This window comes from Phascolarctos cinereus, unplaced genomic scaffold (genome assembly GCF_003287225.1).
Source record: "Phascolarctos cinereus isolate Bilbo 61053 unplaced genomic scaffold, phaCin_HiC Scaffold_726;HRSCAF=1367, whole genome shotgun sequence".
NCBI classification, from domain to species: domain Eukaryota; kingdom Metazoa; phylum Chordata; class Mammalia; order Diprotodontia; family Phascolarctidae; genus Phascolarctos; species Phascolarctos cinereus.
Window position 1 is genome coordinate 370,749,487 of NW_027556098.1, and position 22,087 is coordinate 370,771,573.

General features: G+C 44.5%; 1 protein-coding gene across 1 annotated transcript in view; it reads right to left on the reverse strand.

Moving 5' to 3' along the window:
• The window catches only part of OPRD1 (opioid receptor delta 1), a 51,263-nt gene extending 37,120 nt beyond the window's left edge, over positions 1–14,143 (reverse strand). Inside the window, exon 1 of the mRNA XM_020982984.2 lies at positions 13,574–14,143. Coding sequence (XP_020838643.1) covers positions 13,574–13,785 — 212 coding nt within the window. The 5' untranslated portion in view covers positions 13,786–14,143. The remainder of the gene's footprint in view (positions 1–13,573) is intronic.
• Positions 14,144–22,087: the final 7,944 nt, after the last annotated feature.

The following is a 22,087-nucleotide window of genomic DNA, read 5'->3' on the forward strand; positions in this document are numbered from 1 at the left end:
ACACACTGGAGTGGTTTGCCATTTCTTTCTCCAGCTCGTTTTATAGATGAGGCGAACAGGGTGAAGTGACTCGCCCAGGGTCACACAGCTAGTAAGTGTCTGAGGACAGATTTGAACTCATAGAGATGAGTCTTCCTGACTCCAGGCCCAGCATTTTATCCATTGTGCCACCTACATTGAATCCTATCTAGTATGGCAGGAACAGGCTTCAGCCTAATCCACTCCAGGGAAGGTACTAGTCACCAAGCGGCCCAAGTAGGAGGCATGCTTGCCCATCAAACCTCAGGGCTTCAGCTCCAACTACATGGGCCCAGAGTTCCAGAAGCAGCAAGAAGACCACATCCTTTCTAAATGCCTTTACTCACTCCCAGGGAAGAGAAGTAGAGAGGGAAGGGAAGGAGGAAAGCCAGGAGTCCTGCGGGCAGAGCAGTGGGCCGTGACCCTGGCTCTGTCCTTCTCCTCTACAGTAGCTTGAGGGAGGCTAGAATGGACTCCTTCTGCCCTCCTTTTTTCTCCTTTCCCTTTTCTTCAGCTCTTCTTGATGCTCTTCAGGGCCCCAGGAGACTGGTGAGTGAAGCCTGACTCACCCCCTTTAAATGCCATGATCTGACCTCAAGGCTAGCCAGGGTAGATTTAGCTGCTCCCTGCCCTGGTCCCTGGAAGCAGCATGGGGTAAAATAATAATAATAATAATAACCATCTCGCCTCTGACACATATTGGCTGTGCAACCTTGCATGAGTTATTTAACCTTGCAGGGCACCCGACAGCTCACTGAGACTATAAATTGCAGAAATAGTGGTGACCGTCAGCAGTGGAGAAAGTTATTCACCAGGAGCTCCTTATAGGGATAAAATCACAGGCCTAGTTTTGTTTTTTTTAAAGCTGGCATTTATATCCTAGGTCTAACAACACATACCTGTGTGAGTCTGGGCAAGTCATGTAATTATTCTAGGCCTCTCATTAGTACAATGAGGGGGTTGGCCTAGAGAATCAGAAGGGTCCCTTCTTCCTCTTAAATCCATGGATTCTATATGATGCTTTAAGGTCAGCAAAATGTTTTACATACATCATTTCACAGCAGCCCTGTGAGGAAGGTGCTATCATACTCCATTTTATAAATGAATAAACTAAGGGTCAGAGAGGTCATGAACACAGTAAATGTCCCAAGTGGGGTTCAGACTCAGGCCTTTCCTAGAGAGTGATGTATGGGAAAGATCACTGGATTTGGAGTCGGAAGAATGGGATTGAGATACTGGCCCGATCTAAGTCACTTAAGTTTGCTGGGCCTCACTTTCCTAATCTGTAAAATAAAGGAGTTAGACTCAATGACTTCTAAGGTCCCCTCCACCTCCGAATTTGTGAGCCTTTGCCTCCAGGATCAGTAACCGCTGCATGCAATGTTAGGAGCCCCATGCCTCCTCCGATCCAGCTCCCTCTGGGCTGAAAGCCAGACTTTGCCACCCGCCAGTGAGACTTCAGGTTTGATGTCAGGGAAAACTTCTTAACAACTGGAAATATCCAAAAGTAGAGTGAGCTTCCTAGGTGGTGGGTTTCCCTAACTTGGGCAAATCACCTGATCTGCTGAGACCTCAGGTTCCCCATCTGAAACATGGAAAACTTGGACTAGAAGAGCTTTGTGCTCCTTTCCTGCTCTAAATCTACAAGTACCCAAAACCTCCTCAGTGGGAAGGGAGCCCAATAGGGCATGTCCTCCTATCTCCCTGATACAAGACAGGTACTTTCACTGCTGCGCTGCTAGAGTGGGTTGATAGGTGGACATAGCTTTCATCCCAGTAATGACCCAAGCAGCTAGGTATCTCAGTGGATAGTCCTGGGCCTGGAGTCAGGAAGATGCCTCTTCCTGAGGTCAAATCCAGCCTCAGACACTTTCTAGCTGAGTGAGTCTGGGCAAGTCACTTCACCTGTTTGCCTCAGTTTCCTCATCTGTAAAATGAGCTAGAGAAGGAAATGGCAAACCACTCCAATATCTTTGCCAAGAAAACCTGAAATGGGGTTACAAAGAGTCAGATGCAATTGAAACAACTAAACAGCTACAAAAAATGACCTGGGCATGCATACCTGGTAGAAGGTACATCAGTGCCTCCTGAGGCTGGTCAGTCCCATCCAGGGACATGGCATCTGTTGCTCTGTTGAGTCTTCTCCCTTTTGTCTCTCAGTCTGCCTCAGAACACTCTAGAAGACAGGCTTCTTGGTCCTCCTCTCCTACCTCCCCACCCCCACCTTCTTGGTCAGAGACAAGTCTCCACAGATTTCTGCAGCTGCGCTAGCTAGTTCGACCAGAAGCTCCAACAAAGCATCCCTTCCCATTAGGCAGAGCCAGGACTGCTCCAGGCATCTGCATGGTGAATGGCTTGTTTAACCCAGCCTTTCTTCTCCCAGAAACTATTCACCCTCTTCCTGTGCTTGCTCTGATTTCCCTGGGAGCCAATTTGATTTTGAGGCTCCAGTCCTCAGCAGTAATGAAATCATACTCTGCGCTTTGCACAATTCCTTCCTCCCGAGGTGCGGCTGGCTGGAGTTTCATGGTATCCTCCGGACAAACAGATGGGTCTGCAGGTCATCACAGATTGTTCAAGAATGGATAATGGATAAACAAAGTCATGGCAAGCAGCAGGCAAGCCAGTCGAGGATGAGGGAAGAACAGGGGCAGAAATTGTCAATACTGCAGAGGCCAGGTGAATTCTTCTGCATTCTCAGACCTCTCTCTTGGCCAAGATTCCCCTCCCTTTCTCAAGTTCTTTCAAAGAATCAGAGAGCTAGCTCTTGTGTTAGGGGAACCCACGTTCAAACCATGCCTCAGTGGCTCACTCTCTGTAAGACCTCTGGCAAGTCATTTAAGCCCTGTTGGCTTCAGTTTCCTCTCCTGTAAAGTGGGGATGATAATAGCACTACCTCCCAAGGTTGCTGTAAAGTGCTTAGCACAATTCCTGGTACATAGTAAGCACTTTATAAGTGTTAATTTATTATTATTAACGTATCTCTGCTCAAGTCTCCTTAACTGTAAAACAAAAGTCTTGGATTAGGTGACCTCTGAGGTCCCTTCTACAGCTAAATATGTGATCCTATGAACTCAGGCATGGAAAGAGCCTCAAGAGATCATGTGATCTACTCCTGCCTTCCAATAGAATAGGGTAGTAGATAGAGTTGGATTTGGAGTCAGGAAGATCTGGATTCAAATCCTGCCTCAGAAACTTACTTCGTGACCCTGGGTAAGTCATTTAATTACTTTGAAACTCATTTCCCCCATCTATAAACTAGGAATAATAATAATAGCACCTTCCTTCCAGGGTTGTTGTGCAAAGTATGATAAAAATGTAAGCTATTGTTATTTGGGGGGCAACTAAGTGGCGCCATAATGGATAGAGTGCTGAACATGGAGTAAAGAAGACTCATCTTGCTGAGTTCAAATCTGGCCTCAGACACTTACTAGCTGGATGACCCTGGGCAAGTCATTTGACCCTGTTTGCCTTAGTTTTCTCATCTGCCAAATGACCTGGAAGAGGAAATGGCAAACCATTCCAGTATCTTTGCCAAAAAAAACCCAAATGGGGTCACAAAGAGTGGAACAACTGAAAAACAACATTGTTATTTTTAAAGCATTCTGTAAATCTTAAAGTACCATAGAAATGAGAGTTATCATTACTGAGCCATAGTGTTCCCATTTTTCAGCCAAGATCATAGTGCCTCTTTTCCATTCTTAATACCCCCTCCTAGTTCAGGTCCTCACCATTTCATGTTTGGACTATGGCAATAACCAGATGTCCCTTCTTCCAGTCTCTTAACTTGCTAATCCATCCTTTACACTAGTGATGTCAAACTTGGATGGAAAGGTGGGGCCACTAGTTTATCCACAAAGATACCTGTGTGCCACAAATTGACTTAGTTTTAAAACATAATATTATCTACATCGTATTTATTTTTATTTATTCTGCTGATTATTTCCCAGTTATGTTTTAGTCTGGTTCTGGCCACATCTGAGAGTGTTGTTGGCCACTTGTAGTGTTTGACACCTTTGATTTGTGCCATTGACAGATTAACCCTCCTAAAACATCACTGCCAATGTCAGCTCTCTCCTCAGAAAGCCTTCAAAACTACTTTGATGCCCAAACATTAAAGTTTGGAGCGGCATTCGAGGCCTTTCCTATTGACTTCTCCAGGCTTAGCTTTTACCATCTTCCCATAGGAACTCTCTGTTCCAGTTAAATCACTCTTTTCATCTTTCCCTGAATAGACCATGCTCATTCCCTTCTCTTCAAACCAATATCTCTATGTGGACTGCCCAGCTCTCCTCTTGTCTGAACAAAAGCTAAGGATTCAGGGAGGAATGGGTGGAGAACAGTGGGAAGAAGAAGAGAAGGAGAAGAGGGAGAGGAAAGAGGAGTGTTATTCATCAGTATGTTTAGAGATGGAAGGGACCTTACAGGCTGTGCACTCTGATCACCGCTTCATAGATGAGGAACTGGGACCTAGAGAAGGTGAGTGGCTGCTTACAGGTAGTAGGCAGCAGAGCTGGGATCTCAGCCCACCCCAAACCCAGCTTACTTCATTATACCCCACTTCCCTACTCCTACTCAGTACATTGACTCTATCACACCTCTCTGTCCAAATATTAATAAGAATAAGCTTTTTTTTTAAAAGCTCCTTTCCCAAAGGCAGATGTAGGTGAAGAGGGTCTGAAGTGAGGGATCCCCATTGGAGTGAAACATAGACTTTAGGCCAGCCAACCGGATGATGCCAGCACCTTGTTCTCAGGATGAGAGCTGTCTCATAGTCCCTCAGAAGAGCTCCAGCTCCAGAGGGAGTTGGCCTGTTCAGAGAGTGATGTCAAGAGCAGAAAGTGCTCCCTGCATCTCAGCATGTTAGGGAGAGAAGAGGATGGTCAGTGGGGATGGTGCTGAAATGTCTGGCTTCCTGAATGTGTGACCAAAGAGGCTTGGAAAAGGAGAGGGATGTGAACTTGGTGATTGATAGAGGACAGAAAATGGGGGGGGGCTGAGGAGAGAGATACACAGACTAACAGAGAGGAAGAAGCAGAGGGAGTTAGGGAGAGATATGGATAGGAAGAAATAAAGAGACAGGGAGAGAGAAACACATTGGGAGGGGAAGGGGAGATAGAAAAAGAAAGAGAAAGGAACAGAAAGGGGAAGAGACACAAAGTAGAAAATCACTGAAACACAAGGCGGGTGGGGGGAGATGGAGACAGAGATCAAAGGAAACATGGAAAAGACAAAGAGTCAGAGAAAGGGGAGGGGGGGATGGAAAAAGAGAGACTTACAAAAGGATAGAGGTAGAGACTGAAGGAAACAAGGGAAAGACAGAGACCCAGACAGATACAGAGAAAGAAAAAGAGAAACAATCCCAGATCTGAGGATCCAATCAATCCCAGGGTTAAATACCCTTACTTAATATGTCCGTCAAAGCTTTCAACTCTGGGGAAACCCAACCCACTCACAGAGGAACTCTCCAAGGTGATGGCAACCTTCAAAGTCAGAAGTCAACTCAAATGCTTTGGCTGAATGGGGTGACTTAATACTGGAGAGGAGGGGCAACTGAGGACTGACTAGCCTCCCTGAACCCTGTACCATCTCACCTTTCTGGAGAAATTGAGGTCATTTCTCTTTGGCTGACATCAGTGAATGAGCTTCACAAATTTCTATTGTCCAAAGAACTTCTATAAGTCTTCAGGAAAGACTGTAAGAGGGTCACAGGAGAGGCAGCCTTGGCATAGTGAAGAGAGAGCCAGAGAGTCCAAAAGACCTGGGTTCAAGTGTTGCCTCTGAAACATAAATGACTGTGTGACCCTGGGCAGATCACTTAACCTCTCACTACCTCAAGTGCTGGTGTTAATCTGGTATAGGGGAGAGATCCCTATATGTAACCAGTTAGAGAGAGAGAGAGAGAGAGAGAGAGAGAGAGAGAGAGAGAGAGAGAGATTTAATTCTTTTGTTTGCTTGACAGAATCTGTCCCTTGAAGACAGCCATCTACACAAGATCACCAGGTAAGGGAGAAAAAATAAAGGATTGAACAAAGAGAAGAGTTAGTCCATTAGTTATGGCTATGGTCAAGATGTCAACTTCTTGATCAAAAAACTAAAGGTGCACATTTTCAAGTACTTCTTAATGCTTCTGGTGTGTTTCCAAGTTATTCTGGCTATTTTTTCCATTTATGCATCTTAATAAAGAGTAGCTAAGAACTCAAGTCAATTTCTTCTGCCCCTGCATCTCTTCCAAATCTTGCAGGTCAAACTAAGTCCCTTCCAGACCTAGATGTGGAAAGGACCTTCTAGGCCATCTAGTCTAAGCCCATTATTTTACAAATGTGGAAACTAAGGAAGCAGTATGCTAGAGGAAAGGAAGAAGCTGCCAACACAGCTTCCGAGAAGTCCCATGTACTTCCCATAGGTTGGGCTTCTCCTTGCACTTCAGACTCACAGAATGTTAGATCTGGAAGAGACCTTTAATATCATTTAATCCAATTCCCTCATTTCTACAGGTGAAGAAACTGATATGGGGAATGGGGGAAGGACAGGTCAAGTGACTTGCCCAAAGTCACACAGCTAATAAGAGTTGGGATCAAAACCCAGGTCTTCTGATTCTATGTGTGTCTCCTCATATCGCCAGACATAGTTCCTAGAACCTTAGGACAGGTGACTCCAGGTGCAACCACAGGCTTCTGAGTATTTGTGTCCTCATATGGCCAGACTGAGTCTCTGGGACATTAGGATAGGTTGCCTCAGATGTTCTGTGTCTCCATAATTCAGTGCCTCAGTGTTTGTATATGTGTGTGTGTGTGTGTGTGTGTGTGTGTGTGTGTGTGCATTGTGCACTTTGAGAGAGCAGGTTTCTAGCTACCTATTCTGCGGGTTTGTCCATTTATCCATTGGCACCTTGCCCCACCCCCTAGGATCCACTTGGACAGGATTGTCTAGAGCAGAGGTTGTTAACCTGGGGTCTCTAAACTAGTTTTCTTTTTTCAAATTACATACATATATAGCTATTTCACTATAATTGGTTTCCATTGTAATCCCATGTGTTCATGCAATTAAAAACATCCCAAGAAGGGTCCATAGGCTTGGCCAGGTTGCCAATAGGGTCCACAACCCCCCCCAAAAAAAAGGTCATAACCCCTGGTCTAGAGATACTTGCTAGGTGCTCTGGCCTCAACTGCTCAGAAATAGAATGGTGAGACCTCCTGTACACCAAAGTGGGGGTTGGGTGATGGTGATGATGATAAAGAACCAAAGGCAGGGGCAGCTAGGTGGTGCAGTGGATAGAGCTCTGGACTTGGAGTCAAGAGGACCTGAGTTCAAATCCAGCATCAGACCAAACACTTGACACTAGCTGTGTGACCCTCAGCAAGTCACTTAACCCCAACTGCCTAAAAAATAAAAAATAAAAATAAAATAAAGAACCAAAGGCAGTTTGAGGGGAAATTGAAGTGACATTGCTAAGCCAGAAGGAGAAAGCTGCTAAAAGGAGAGAAAAATCAAGATAATGAAGGTCTCAAGACCAGTTATGAAAGAACTCCCTGACAACTCCATTGTCCTCCTTCACTGAGCAAGGGAACTGGTCTGGATATAGCATTCAACAATCTACGGTTTCAGAAGAGTGAATACTGTCCCCTAGCTTTCATCTGTCATCCAGTGGTAATTCTCCAGGTTGGGAATCAGGCTGGTGTAAATGGAAAGGAAGGAGAGGGCTCTGGAGCAAAGGTCCCTGTGCTAAGAGAGGTAAGCTGGGGAAAGTGTACCCTGAGGTCCTGGACACTACTACTGTATTAGCTACCTGAGGGAAGATGACATAATGAATCGAGTCAGGAAACCTGGGTTCTAATCTCACCTAAGACATTGACAAATTTTGTGACCCTGGGCAAATCACTTCACTTGAGCTGAAATTTCCTCATCTATAAAAATGATAAATGATAATAACACCAGCCACCCAGAGTTGTTTTTAGTCTCACTAAATAATGTATGTAAAAGACTTTGCTAGCTTAAAAAAGCGGGGATAGCCATCATAATTTCAGATAAGATTACAGTAAATATAGGTAAAATAAAAGCTATGACCAGGAAAATTACATTAGGCTTAAATATTAACTATATTTTGTTTCTATCAGAAATGTCATTGCTACAGAGATCAAAAGTGATCACCAGGGACAATCACTGTGGGGGAAGGAGAAGAGATCAGGGCTCAAACACTTATTGGAGGGGAAGGAAAGGCAGGAAGAGAGAGAGATTCAAGGCTGGGGGAAATCAGGGATGGGGTGTCCAAATGTCCCAATTCCATCTAATACCTCAGGATAGGGGTGCCCCCTCATCCTGCCAAGCCTCCCTCCCGTTTCCAGCTTTAGGAGGGGGCTAGGAAGATGATATAATGTGAGTGAATCAGCTTGGAGCTGAGCCTAAGGATGGAGGGGGAGGAAGGGTCCCCCCTTCACATGCACTTACAATACTGATGTCTTGGTGAGTGAGAGGAAGTGGGCATCCTCCTCCCTCCCCCACCTGGTTATAGGAGGAAGGGGTTAGTGTTAGTGGGTAGTGGTCATGGGGACATCATGGCTATATTATCAATAGTATGTAGCCTGGCCTCCTGAAGGGAAGAGAGGCATACATGGGTGCCTAGTTGACTCAAACAAGGTCACCCCAACACCTCAGATAGTTGTGGGAGAATGAATCTCTTCCTTCAGCAAGAGTCATAGGGTTTTTCCCATCTCTGGCTCTGGGTGGGTGGGTGGTTGTACCATGTTTAAGGAGAATGGGAAGATGTGCTAATTATCAATTACAGCAGAGTCATATCTTACTGCGGAGGTGAGGTTCTAAAGTCAGCTCATTTGAAAATCCCTTAAATTACCCATAAAGTTCAGTGTCTTTAAACAGTTGCAGCTGGAGAGAGGATCATTTTTTTTATCATTTTTATTGGTAGTTTTTGTACCATGTCACCTCCATTTCTGAATACATCACTCCCTCCCCTGCACACACACACAACTCAGGAATCTATCCCTTGTAACATACATGCATACATTAATTAATTAATGGCAAAAAAAAAAGGAGGAAAATAACGGTTCAGCAGAACTAACCAACCCATCAACCCAGGCTGACAGTATGTGCAGCGCTCCGCAGTCAGAGTCTTTTTAAAAGCAGTCAGTGGCAGGAAGCAGAAGGAGCTGAGATGGTTGCTGTGGAAACAACTGAATGTAAATTTTATTTTTCACAACACCCAGCTAAGCTATTGATCCAGAGAGAATTAGGAACTAAAGCTTATTTTTCAAATGGAAGGAAAACAGAAATAAGTAATGACTTAGCTAGCTGGAAAACTGCTGGTTGTCTTGGAAGGGTTTTCCACAATGTGATAATATTAAAGAGTTAATGGACCCCATGAAACTGTTTCTTCTCTCTCTCACCTAGAGGCAAGAGGAAGAGCATCCATGGCAGGGGCCTTCTAGCTAACCAGGAATTCTGGGAAGGCCAAGGGATGCCATCCCTCTCATTAACTTCAACCACCTAAGCAGAATGAATAGACTGGGAGTAGGTGTGATGAAGGTGAGGCTCTAGAATCCCATTCAGCACAAAGGAGACACCCATCCTTGGAGAGGAGGGATGGAAAGAACTGGGACCAGCTGAAGAAACAGCAAATTCACCTCTCCCATCTCCAGCTCGGCTCATTCTGGGGCAGATGCTCATCTACTGAAATGGCAGGTGAAGGGTGAAATTTCTCACATTATTACTATTTTTCACTTTTTCTTTGCTTAGTGGTAGTAGTTAGCTGACTTAAGTTAAATGCCTGTGTAATATGACTCCTTTGCATAGTGATGCCTCTTTATCAGGCATCAGTAGCATCTAGAGGCAATGTGGCGGTGTGGATAGGGTGAAGGACTTATTCATATAGTGCTGCATTCAAATCCTATCTCTGACACTTACTTAGCTGTGTGACACTGGGCAAGTCACTCAATCTCTATGCCCCCCTCAAATGGACTCCTAAGGGCTGCAATCTCCATTGTGGAAGGCGTTCCCTGGTGCTCTGTGCAGCATAGCCTTAGAAAGGATCTAAAAACCATCCAGTTCAACCCCTTCATATTTCAGATAAGGAAGCTGAAGACCAGAGAAATAAGATGACTTACAGAATCATAGATCTTGAGTCAGAAGGAACCTTAGAAAGTGGCTCAGTCCAACCCCATCATTTTACAGATGAGGAAACTGAGGCAAACAGAAGTTGAGTGACTTGCTCAGAGTCACACAGCTGGTAAGTGTCTCAGGGAGTATTTGAACCCAGGTCTCCCTGACTCCAAGTCCAATGTCCAATTCATGATACCATTCTCCTTCACAAAAGGTGCCTCTATGAGACAGGAATTGAACCCAGGCCTCTGAAATGGCATTAGAATATCAAAGCTTCACCTTTTCAATGCCAAAATTTTTTTTATTAGAATCATTTGGGATGGAAACATTCAAGGAGGCAGATAGGTGGCTCAGGGGACAGAGTGCTAAGCCTGGAGTCAGGAAGACCTGAGTTCAAATCCGGCCTCAGACACTTAATAGCTGTGTGATGCTGGTCGAGTCATTTAACTTGTATTTGCCTTAATCCACTGGAGAAGGAAATGGCAAACTACTCCAGTATCTTTACCAAGAGAATCCCATACACAGTATGGTCCATGGAGTCACAAAGAGCTGGACATGATTGAACAACAACACAGAAACCTTCCTAAAAATGCCTTCTCAAAAAAAGCATATCAACCACAGTTTTCTTAATGACTCTGGGTCTTGGTCATAAGCATTTTAAGTATTCATTATTCTAGACTATACTAAAGTGATATCGAGGCAGAAGGAATGATTTCATGCTGTTGGCTACCACACTGAATGATCCTAGACCAGGGGTGAGGAACCTGCAGCCTTGAGGCCACAGGTGGACCTCTACATCCTCAAGTGCAGCCTTTTCACTGAATCCAAACTTCACAGAACATCCCCTTAATAAAAGGATTTGTTCTGTAAGATTTGGACTCAGTCAAGAGGCCACACCCAAGGACCTAGAAGGCCACATGTGGCCTTAAGACCGAAGGTTCTCTACCCCTGGTCCTAGATTATTTTGCTTTTTGAGTTGTCAGGACTGGTTTTTAAAAACAATTTTTTTGTCTCTTCTCCTGTCTCTCAAGCTATGAGGTGCCTTGTCAAAGTACCTGCCTCCAAGAGTCTTGCTCCTACCTGAATTTTCAGTCCACACAAATTAATTAAGCTTGCCAGAATTGTGTCTAAAATAAGAGGCAATAGGCTTGGAGTTAGGACCTCAGGAAGTCTCCAGTGACTGAAGGGCATTATGAATTACTGTGGCTGCAAATTCTCTCCCCCCTCCCCCCTGCTTCTTTCAGGGAATCTCGATAAGTGGACAAGCAGAGTGGTATAAATGACCATTAGATAAGGCAGACACTATTGCCTTGCCATTCAGCAGAAATCTACCAGCGGTGTGATGTCTGTGGGGTACCAAGGCCAGCTCACAGTAAGGGGGAAGAAGTAGAAACCCATCATATAAGAGAACAGAGCTGGTGGGAAATGGATGTGAGGGAGAAGAAAAGGGTCTCCCTGCTTCCTGGAGTGCACTCCCCAGAGGGGGAAGGTCAAAGGCAGGTCATCGGGAAAAGAACACTTTACAAGCCCTCTCAAGCACTGCTCTCCGGAGACAGAGCAGCTCTTCCAAGCACAGTTTAAAAAACATCTCATCATCTGCCAGGAAGCATGTAACCCCCAAGGAAGCCACAGAATGGGGGCTGCCTTCACCCTCTTAAAACAAGTGATTCTCCGTCTCCCTTTGCTTGACAGGGCTGGAGTTAGCTCTGCAGGACTTCTTAGAGAAATTACACTCAGGGCCCTATGACGCCCTAGGCAAACATGAGAGGCTCTTTGCCCTTTTCAAAAGAATTCTACTAGACTAAGGCTTATCCCCGGCTGGAGATGAGAGATGGGTGAGGTGGTGTTTAGACCTTTCTTTGTGGGATTCTTGGGCTGCCTTCAGGTGTAAACCTGTCCCAGAAAACCAAAGATTTCCACAGGTGAAACAAGTTCACAGAATCAGGGAGAGACCTCAAAGGCCATCCTCCCAGGCAGGTATCCCCATCCTCAACAATCATCTGCTCATCAGGTCTCCCTAAAGATCTCCCGTGGAGGAGATGAGACCAGCTCCCAAGGTAGCCCCTTCCACTTAGGGGTCGATTTCATTGCTGGGAAGTTCTTCCTGACATCAAGCCTGACTGGATGTCTAAAGTGTCTAAATTGCTAATAGTTGTGTATTCTGGGCCAAGCAGAATTAGGCATAGGATTATAGATTTTGAGATGGAAGGCACCTGAGAGATCATCTAGTCCAACCCTTGTTTTGTTTTGTTTTTTTACAGAGGAGGAAACTGAGGCCCAGAAAGACAGAGTCACTTGCCCAGTGTCACCCAAGTACTCAAAAACAAGGCTGAGATTCAAACCCAGATCCTCTACCTCCAAATTCAAGGCTTTTTCCAGGGTTTCCCAAGACTTCTGTCTCAAGGAAAACCCTAATTCCTTTTCCACATGACATTCTTTAAAACACTTGGAAATAATGTTCATGAGGCATCCCTCATCTACCTCCTCTCACCACATCTCCTCTTCTTTGGGTTAAAAATCTCCAGTTTCCTCAAATGATCTTTCTTTGGGGTGGTCACCAATCCCTTCATCAACCTGGTTGCTTTCCAGCTTATCAATGTCTTATCAGTTCTCCAACATTGCATCGTGGCCTTCTTCAAAAAATAATAGTAATCCAACCCTGAACCTGGGGGTAGGGGAGACCTCATGTGACGTGAGGACTGAATAATTACCAAATACTTTCAGACATTCCTGGCCAAATGGCCCCTGGGAAAGAGATGAGAGCGCTTATATCTACATAGGTGACCTGGAAACCTGGGCTCTCTCTCCAAGTGCAGAGGGGCACACAAATATTGAGCTCCAGTGACCCAGAGCACCTGAGGTCACTAAGAAACAGGACAAGAAGACACCTGTACATGCGAGGGCACACAGACTATAGAAATACAGGCAAGCAGAACACCCGAGATCACCCGTAGGAAGGTCCAAGGAAGCAGGGATGGGGATGGCAGTTCAATTCAGTTTACGTCAAGAGACAGGCTTGCCGGCAGGCAGATTGGCCCCCCGCAAAGGGAGCTAAGTGTAGGCAGGCTGGGCACCTGTGGCCACCTGTGTCAAATTCCAGACACCAGCTCTGCAATGTGGATGGACGCACAGGAACACCCACACGGTTCCGGCCAACTGCAGCAGCCCCGCAAACAAAGCCCCAGCAGTGGCGGCAGCAGCGCCGGCACACAGCCTGAATCTGACACACTGGGACAGCCTCTGATTATCCTCTCCTGCATAGCGCCCAAGTGCCCATAGGCACTTGGTACACACACACACACACACACACACACACACACACACACACACACACACACACACACACTGTACACCAGGGGCTCCTGGGCGCTGTCCATCACCCTGGAGGCCTCCGGATGCCTCCTCCCCCACCCCCAGCCCTCGCCTCAGATCCCAGCCTCACCTTACGATCCCATACATGACCAGCACGTTGCCCAACAGTCCTACCACACACACAGCCGAGTAGAGAGCCGTGATAGCCACAGCCAACGCGATGGACGCGGCGCTGCGGCCGCCCCTAGCCAGCTCCGGCTCAGGCTCCGACGCGTTGGCGCCCGAGCAGTTAGCGAGCAAATGGGGCGCCTGCTCAGCGTCTGCCAGAAGGACTGGCTCCATGGCGGGCAGGATCGAGCTGGGAGAGCTGGGACTGACAGGGACGCGAAGGGACGGGACGCGACGGAATGGGACAGGACGGTCGAACCGGGTCAGTCCCTCTCCCGCAGACTGGAACAGGGAGCCCAAGCGGGCTGTAGTGACTGGCCACTGGGCGAGCCAGTACACCGAGGCGGCCCCCGGGGGTTGCCGCGCTGTGCTGCTCGCTTAGCGCGTCCAGGCGCAGCCCTGGCACTCCCCAGCTCCGGGGCGCGGAGGGAGCGGCTGACCCTGAAGCTAGCTCCCCCGCACCAAAGCGGACAGGCTGCAGCCCCCTGGCTTTCAGGATATCTCTCTCGCTCCTCGCCAGCCGCAGCGCGGCTTCCTCGGGCTCCCTCTCCAGTGTGCGCCCCAGCCCTGACTCGCCGTCGCTTCTAGCCCCGGCGCGATTTATTAGAAAACCTGCCGGCTCCTCAGACGTGGTGCACCACGTGGGCAGATGCCAGGCTGCGGGGGCGGACTTTGCATCAGCCTGGCAGACCAGACCCCCGCTCCCAACTGGCCCTGGTGCAGCGTGGCGAGCAACGTGGGGCTGCGTTCGATCTATTGATTATCTCCAAAATTATCCTATATACCTCTTGTTTGTAGCTAGTTGTTTGAATGTTTTCTCCGCATTAGACTGTGAGCTCCTCTAGAGCAGGGACTTTCTGCCTTTCTTTGTATCCCTAGGGCTTAGCAAAGTACTCGGCACATAGGACACGTAATAAATGCTCATTGACTGACTGACAAACACTAATTCAGCGTATACAGTCGCAGGCTACCTGGTGCAAAACTCTAGCTTTGGAGACAGAGTATCTGGGTTCGAGTCCTGCCTTGGTCTCTTGCTACCGTGGGCTAGTGATTTATTCTTACCAATTATATTTATATCCAGTCATCAAAAGATTATTTTATAAAACAAATTCAGAGATTCTGGGTTAAGAACCCATGTACTAGAGGTACTCTGACTTCTCTTTCAGTCTTAAATCAAGGTGAAGCAAGGCAGAAACTGTACTGAGGAATGAGGAAGCCCTGGGTCCCAGCCCCAACGCAGACACTCACCCTGTCAGCCAGGGCAAGTCACCGAATCTCTCTGAGCCTCAGTTTCCTCATTTGTAAAATAAGGATAATGATAGCATCTCCCTCACAGGGTTGTTGTGAGGATCAAGTGAGATAATATACATAAATAACTATATAAATGTGAGCTATTATTATTAATATCCTGTTTGCAAGGTATTGTGCTAGGTAGGTGCTGGGCACCATACATGAAATGAGACAGAAGAAGCCCTCGAGAACTTTACAGTCTGGGGAGGGGAGGGGGGGGAGTAATGACAAGTTCACAAATAACTCCAGTACAAGTCCGGAGGTAAATAAGTGCACAGGAGAATGGACTGAGAGATTGGAAAGAAGAGATCGTTCACTTCAAGAGGGTTGGGGAGGGGAAATCAGGAAAAGATCTAGGAAGCCTGAGCCAGGCCCTGAAAGAAGGGAAAGAAGTCAGCAGACCAAGATAAAGGGGAGACCAGTTCAGGTTTGCAAAGGCACAGAGGTAATGAAAAAGGGAAAGATGAGGAGGAGGGGGTGGAACAGGTAATCCAGCTTGACTGGAAAACAGCAAAGTAGGACAGCAAGGACAACCAGGTTGGAAATAAGGTTGGGCTGACTGGTGGAGAAGGCACAGGAATAGTGAGGGAGAGAGTCAGACCTGTGTTTTGAGAATCTCCCTGGCAGCTGCATTAAGGCTGGATTGGAGGGCTGGGGAAGGAAGAGAAGGGATTGAGACCAGGCCAAAGTCCTGAGTCCAGAGGCTGCTGCCATTGTGCATGCCAGAGGTGGCCGAGGCTGTGTACTAGAGGAAGAAAAGAGAGAGCTGATTTTGTAGAAAGTAGGATTGACAGGGGCTGGCAACTGCCTGGATGTTCAGGACCAAGGAAAGAGTCTGTGATGATAATGAGCCTTTGAGACTGGAGGAATGTTGTCAGAGGCTGGTGCTGAGATTAAAGGGGCTTTTCAAAAGAATCAGATGAGCTAGTCATGGTAGAGAGCAACAAGCCCTTTCATGTCTCGGGCAGGGCTGTTGTTTTAAATAAAATTCTATTTATTTTGTTAAATATTTCTAAATTACATGTAAAAAATTTCACATTCATTTTTTTAAAATATTGAGTTCCAAATTCTTTTCCTCCCTCCTATGCCTCCCCCTCCTTGAGAAGTCAAGTGGTTTGATACTGATTATTTATACACATGAGGTCATGCAAAACATATTTCCATATTAGCCACATTGCAAATGAAAACAACAGGGATGTTGCCAGGGAACCTTAGGCATCATGCTCTTCAAGGCAATGGTAGGAATTCCTAATAGTCTAGGACTCCTTCAGGGATCCGTGCATTAGGGCACTTCAAACACCTTGGGAATCAGAATGGCTCAGATGTTGTATGAGGAGGAGAAGGGTCTGCTCTGGCAGATGTGATTGGTTTCTTATCCCTGAGGTTTGGGGTGAGGAGAGGGGAATCCAATCAGCTAGGAAACTGGAAGATTTTAACCCAGAATAGAATTTTCCAAATATGGGGGAAGAGGGTTTCAGAGAAGGAGCAAGACAAGTAGGAGAGGGTACCAGATAGGAGGAGTCTGTGGAATAAACGGCCTGCCAAACAGAGAAAGACGAGTCCAGAAAAATGAAAGGTTTTCCTGCCTATAACAAACGGGAAGGTGGTGGTGCCATTAACAGAGAAGTTCGGGAGTTGGAGGAAGTGATGAAGCCAATTTTGAATGTGATGCATTTCCATGAAGGTGCCAACAGGTTACACAGGTGGAACTGTCCAGCAGGAAGTTAGAGATGTGGGTCTGGAGCTCAAAGAAGATAAATATCTAGCTATAGAATCAGCTCCACGGAAGTGATGTTTGGAGCTATAAGAGTGGATGGGACTGATTATTCACCCATGATTTTACTTAAACTCTTTGAAGACAAATCTTTATCTTCGTTTCCTCAGTGTTTAGCCAAATGCATTTGCACATAAATTTAATTAAGTCAAATTAAAAGGCACTTAAATTTTGAGTTAAATTTGTGAACTGAGTAGAGACAAGAAATCTTGAGCTTTAGGAGGTGACGATTATTTGCTCAGCTTGTCTCCTAGCCTTACCCTAGATGCAGCAGAGTCACTGTGCTGTCCTTTCCCCCCCAACCACCCTCAGCAATGAGTCCCCCAATAAAAGAGGCACCAGTGAAAATGAGCTCCCAGTTCTTGAGTCTGGGGGTGACTTCTGCCCATATGTGGCCATATACCTCTTGCAGTTAACCCACAGAGATGGCCCCATTGACCAGACATGAAACATCAAAGTGTTATTGTTATTATGTGTGGTTGTGACTTTACTCATAGACCAGTGATGTCAAACTCAAAAGGAATGCTGCATATTGACTCTGTGGCTGTTGTTCCGTTATTCTTCAGTTGTGTCCAACTCTTCATGACCCCATTTGGGGTTTTCTTGACAAAGATGTTGGAGTGGTTTGCCATTTCCTTCTCCAGCTCATTTTACAGATGAGGAAACTGAGACAAACAGAGTGAAATGACTTGCCCAGGGTCACACAGCTAGTAAGTGTCTGAGGACAGATTTGAACTCAGGAAGAGGAGTTTTCCTGATGCCAGGCCCAGTGCTCTATGCACTGAGTCACCTAGCTGCTCTGCATATTGACTTAAAAAGCCACAAATTAACATTATCTTTATTTTTGCTTGGCCCAAGTTTGATACCTCTGTATAAACTATCTTAGAATCATGGAAGCTCAGAATGTCAGAGGTGAGAGAGCCCTTACAGCATGAAATGTCCAAGGTAGGAAAAGGCTTAAAGACAATCTAGTCTCATCCCTTCATTTGACATTGGAGGACATTGAGGTGCAAAGACCTAAGTGGCTATTAGAGAATCATGTTAGCTTTCAAAACTTAATAGTGAAAGTGGTTTCCTGAACTGATCCAGTCATTCTAGAGAGCAATTTGGAACTATGCCCAAAGGGCATACTGTGTATACCCTTTGACCCAGCAATACCACTTCTAAGTCTGTAGCCCAAAGAGACCAAAGAAAAAAGAAAAGCACCTATATGTACAAAAATATTTCTAGCAGCTCTTTTTGTGGTGGCAAAGAATTGGACAATGGAGGGAGGTCTGTCAATTTGGGAATGGCTGAACAAGTTGTGGTATATGATTGTGACAAAAAGCTATTGTGCTATAGGAAATGATGAGCAGATTTCAGAAAAACCTGAAAAGACTTATATGAACTGATGCAAAGAGAAGTGAGCAGAACCAGGAGAATGATGTACACAGTAACAGCAATACTGTACAATGATCGACTGTGAATAACTAAGCTATTCTCAGTACTACAACGATCTGAGACAATTCCAAAGGATTAATGATGAAAAATGTTATCCACCTCCAAAGAAAGAACTGATGAAACCTGAATTCAGATTGAAGCATACTATTTTTCACTTTTATGTGTGTGTCTGGTCTGTGTTTTATTTCACAACATGATTAATATGAAAATATGTTTTGCATGATTGCCCATGTATAATTTGTATCAAATTGCTTACCATCTCAGTAAGGGAAGGAAGGTGGGGAAGGGAGGGAGAGAACTTGAAACTTAAAACTTTTTAAAATGTTAAAAATTGTTTTTACATGTAATTGGGGGAAATATTATCAAAAAAATTAAATTAAAAAAGAAAAGAAAATGATTTCCCAATGTCAGTGTAGGGAAGAAGTACATTAAATTAGAAGTCAGTCAACACATTCCATTCCCAACTGTGTGACAATGAGTAAATCACTTTCCCCTCCCTGGGCTTCAATTTCCTCGTCTATAAAATGAGTTGGTTGGGCTGGTTCAACTCTAAAGTTCTTTTTCTCTCTAGTACTATATATTCTGCAAGCTCCAGTATCCTATATTGTAAAGCCCCTTCCAGTTCTGACATTCTGTGTTCTAAGGCCCCTCCCAGCTCTGACATTCTGTGCTCTAAGGCCCCTCCCAGCTCTGACTTTCTGTGTTCTAAGACTCCTCCCAGCTCTGATCTTATGTGCCCTAAATGTCCTTCCATTTCCAACCCTCTGTGTTCTAATTCCCCTTCAAGTACTGGCATTCTCTGTTCTAAAATGATCCTGTATTAAAGAATAAGCTAGAAAGAAAGGAATACATCATTTCTGCTGCCATATGGGGGTAATTTTCACAAGGGAATTGATGATGAATCACCAAAAACATGTTAGATTTTTGCATGCTCCATTATGCAGCCCTTCAGTATCAAGGTCAGTGGGGTGATTGATGTTTCCAGAATTCTCTAATGGGTGTCCATTCCCAACTTCTAATGCAATGAAATGAGAAAAAGCATGAACCACCTCAAGATATCAGAAGGATGCAAGAAGCAGCCCTTCCCCCCAAACCCAAAACTCACAGGAGTCAAAAGAAGAAGGAAATCCCTAGGGAAACTATTGAAAATGATGCACGTGGGAATGTGGGTCTTGCTTGCCAAAGAGAAGGCTATACATGTGTCTGGGAGTGAATACAGTGACATTATCAGACTTAACCAGACATCTCCTTCATATTTCCATTTCCCTTCACTCCATTTGACAGCACAAGCTACAGAAAAAACATAAAATGGTGAGACCAGAATGAAAGCTACAATGATCCTTTGCATTTGTGTGGCATTTCACATTTCCAAACACATTTACATCCATGCTCTTGTTTTATTTCTATCATCCCTATGTAGATATGGAGTGAAAACTCATTTCAGCCTAACTCATGAGATCTGGTTACTTATAATTAATGTGGAAAAAAATCATCCCATAGAATCTGAGACTGTCAGAATTAGTAGGACCTTAGAGACCATCTAGGTCTGTTCCTGTCTGAAGTATGAGCTAGAACATCCTCATATGACATGAACTCAAGGCACCATCTGGTTGGTTTCCTCTAGACAAGCTTTATTATTAATGTTTCTTCTTAAAGTCTGGTGCTTAGAACTATACTTCAGATATGGTCTGACTAGGGCAAAATTTAGCAGAATGATCATCCTCCACTTCCTGGAAGTTATTAAGCATCTTTTAACATCTCCTAAGATTACATTTAGGTCAAATACCAGCTCAGAAGTTTACAAGTTTCAGGCAAGCCACTTCTCTCTGTGTTTCAGTTTCTTCTTCTGCAAAATGGGAAAAATAACATTTGCACTGTCTACCTCACTAGGTTGTTATGAGGAAAGTACTTGGTGAGCTGGAAATCACCAAAGAAATGGGAGCTTTTGTTTCAGTGTGAACCACAGCAAAGATGTCAAAGTCACTGCCCCCAAAATTCGTCAGTGTGGCCAAGACAGATTAACATGTAATCAGGAAATGGTTAACAAAAATAAATAAAAATACAATACAATATAGATAGTATTAATTTGTGGTTTTCTAAGTCAATATGAAGCCTGCAGGGATCTCTTTCTACACGTATTAAGCTAGGAACATCTAAGGCAGCCCCTTCTACTGCTGGACAGATCCAGTTAGAAGTCTTTGCAGCTAAAATCTACCTCCCTGAACATTGTACACTGTAATGGCAATATTGTATGATGATCAACTGCAAATGACTTAACTCTTCCCAGCAAAAAATGATCTAAGACAACTCCAAAGGACTCATGATGGAAAATGCTATCCACCTCCAGAGAAAGAACTGATGGAATAGGAATACAGATCGAAGCATACTATTTTCTCTTTATTTATGTGTACATTGTTCTCCTGGTTCTGCTCACTTTGCTCTGCATCAGTTCAGGTAAGTCTTTTGGGGTTTTTCTTTTTTGGGGGGCAGGGGGAGGCTATTGGGGTTAAGTGACTTGCCCAGGGTCACACAGGTAGTAAATGTCAAGTGTCTGAGGCTGAATTTGAACTCAGGTCCTCCTGACTCCAGGACCAGTGCTCTAACCACTGCATGACCTGTTTGCCCCTTTCTAGATTTTTCTGAAAGCATTCTGCTCATCATTTCTTACAGCACAATAGTACAGTTATCCCTTCCACATTGCAACTTTCCCCATTATGGTTTAAATATATCATGGGGCAGCATAAGAAATTAAATGGGATTTTGGGGGAGTTTTGCAGAAGCCACAGATAATAGGTGAAGAAGGCCAGAAGACAACACAGAGCCTAGGACCTTAACCCAAATTTTACAATAAGGTACTGTAAACACCCCATAAAAGAAAAAGAAAAAAAATCAGACTTCTTCTCTGGTACAAAGGAAGAGTCAAAAAATTTTACATAAATTTTCCATGACGTGAAAGAGATAATTGTATTCCATTATAATCATCTATACAACTTGTTCAGCCATTCCCCAATTGATAGACATTCTCTCAGTTTCCAATTCTTTGCCACCACAAAAAGCCACAATAAGTATTTTTGTACAAGCTTATTCCCATCATAAATAATCCTTTTCCTTTTTTTAAATCATTTTGGGATATCGACCTGATAGTGGTATTGCCGGATCAAAAGGTATGCACAGATTTATAGGATGAATCAGTTCACAACTCCACCAACAGTGCATTAGTGTTCCATTTTTTCCCCACATTCCCTCCAACATTTATCATTTCTTTTCTGTCATATTAGCTAATCTGATAGGTGTGAGGTGGTATCTCCGAGTTGTTTTAACTTTCATTTCTCTGATCAATAGTGATTTAGAGCATTTTTAATTATAACTATAGATAACTTTGATTTCTTTGTCCAAAAACTGCCGGTTAAAAACACAAAACTAAACTAAAAAGAAGGGCAGCTAGGTGGCACAGTGGATAGAGCACCGGCCCTGAAGTCAGGAAGACCTGAGTTCAAATCTGGCCTCAGACCAAACACTTGACACTTACTAGCTATGTGACCCTGGGCAAGTCATTTAACCTCAATTGCCTAAAAAACCAAAAAAAAAACAACAACCCCAAAACTGCCTGTTCATATCCTTTGACCATTTATCAATTGGAGAATGACTTGTATTCTTATAAATTTGACTCAGTTTCTCTATATATTTGAGAAATGAGGCCTTTATCAGAGATACTTGTAAAAAAAATTTCCAACTTTCTGCTTTTCTTCTAATCTTGGCTGCATTCATTTTGTTTTTGCAAAACCTTTTTAATTTAATATAATCAAAATAATCTATTTTATACTTGTAATTCTCTCTGTCTCTTGTTTGGTCATAAATTCTTTCCTTCTCCATGGATCTGACAGGTAAACTATTTTATGCTTTCCTAATTTGCTTATGGTGTCACTCTTTATGTCTAAATCATGTACCCATTTTGACCTTATCTTTATATAT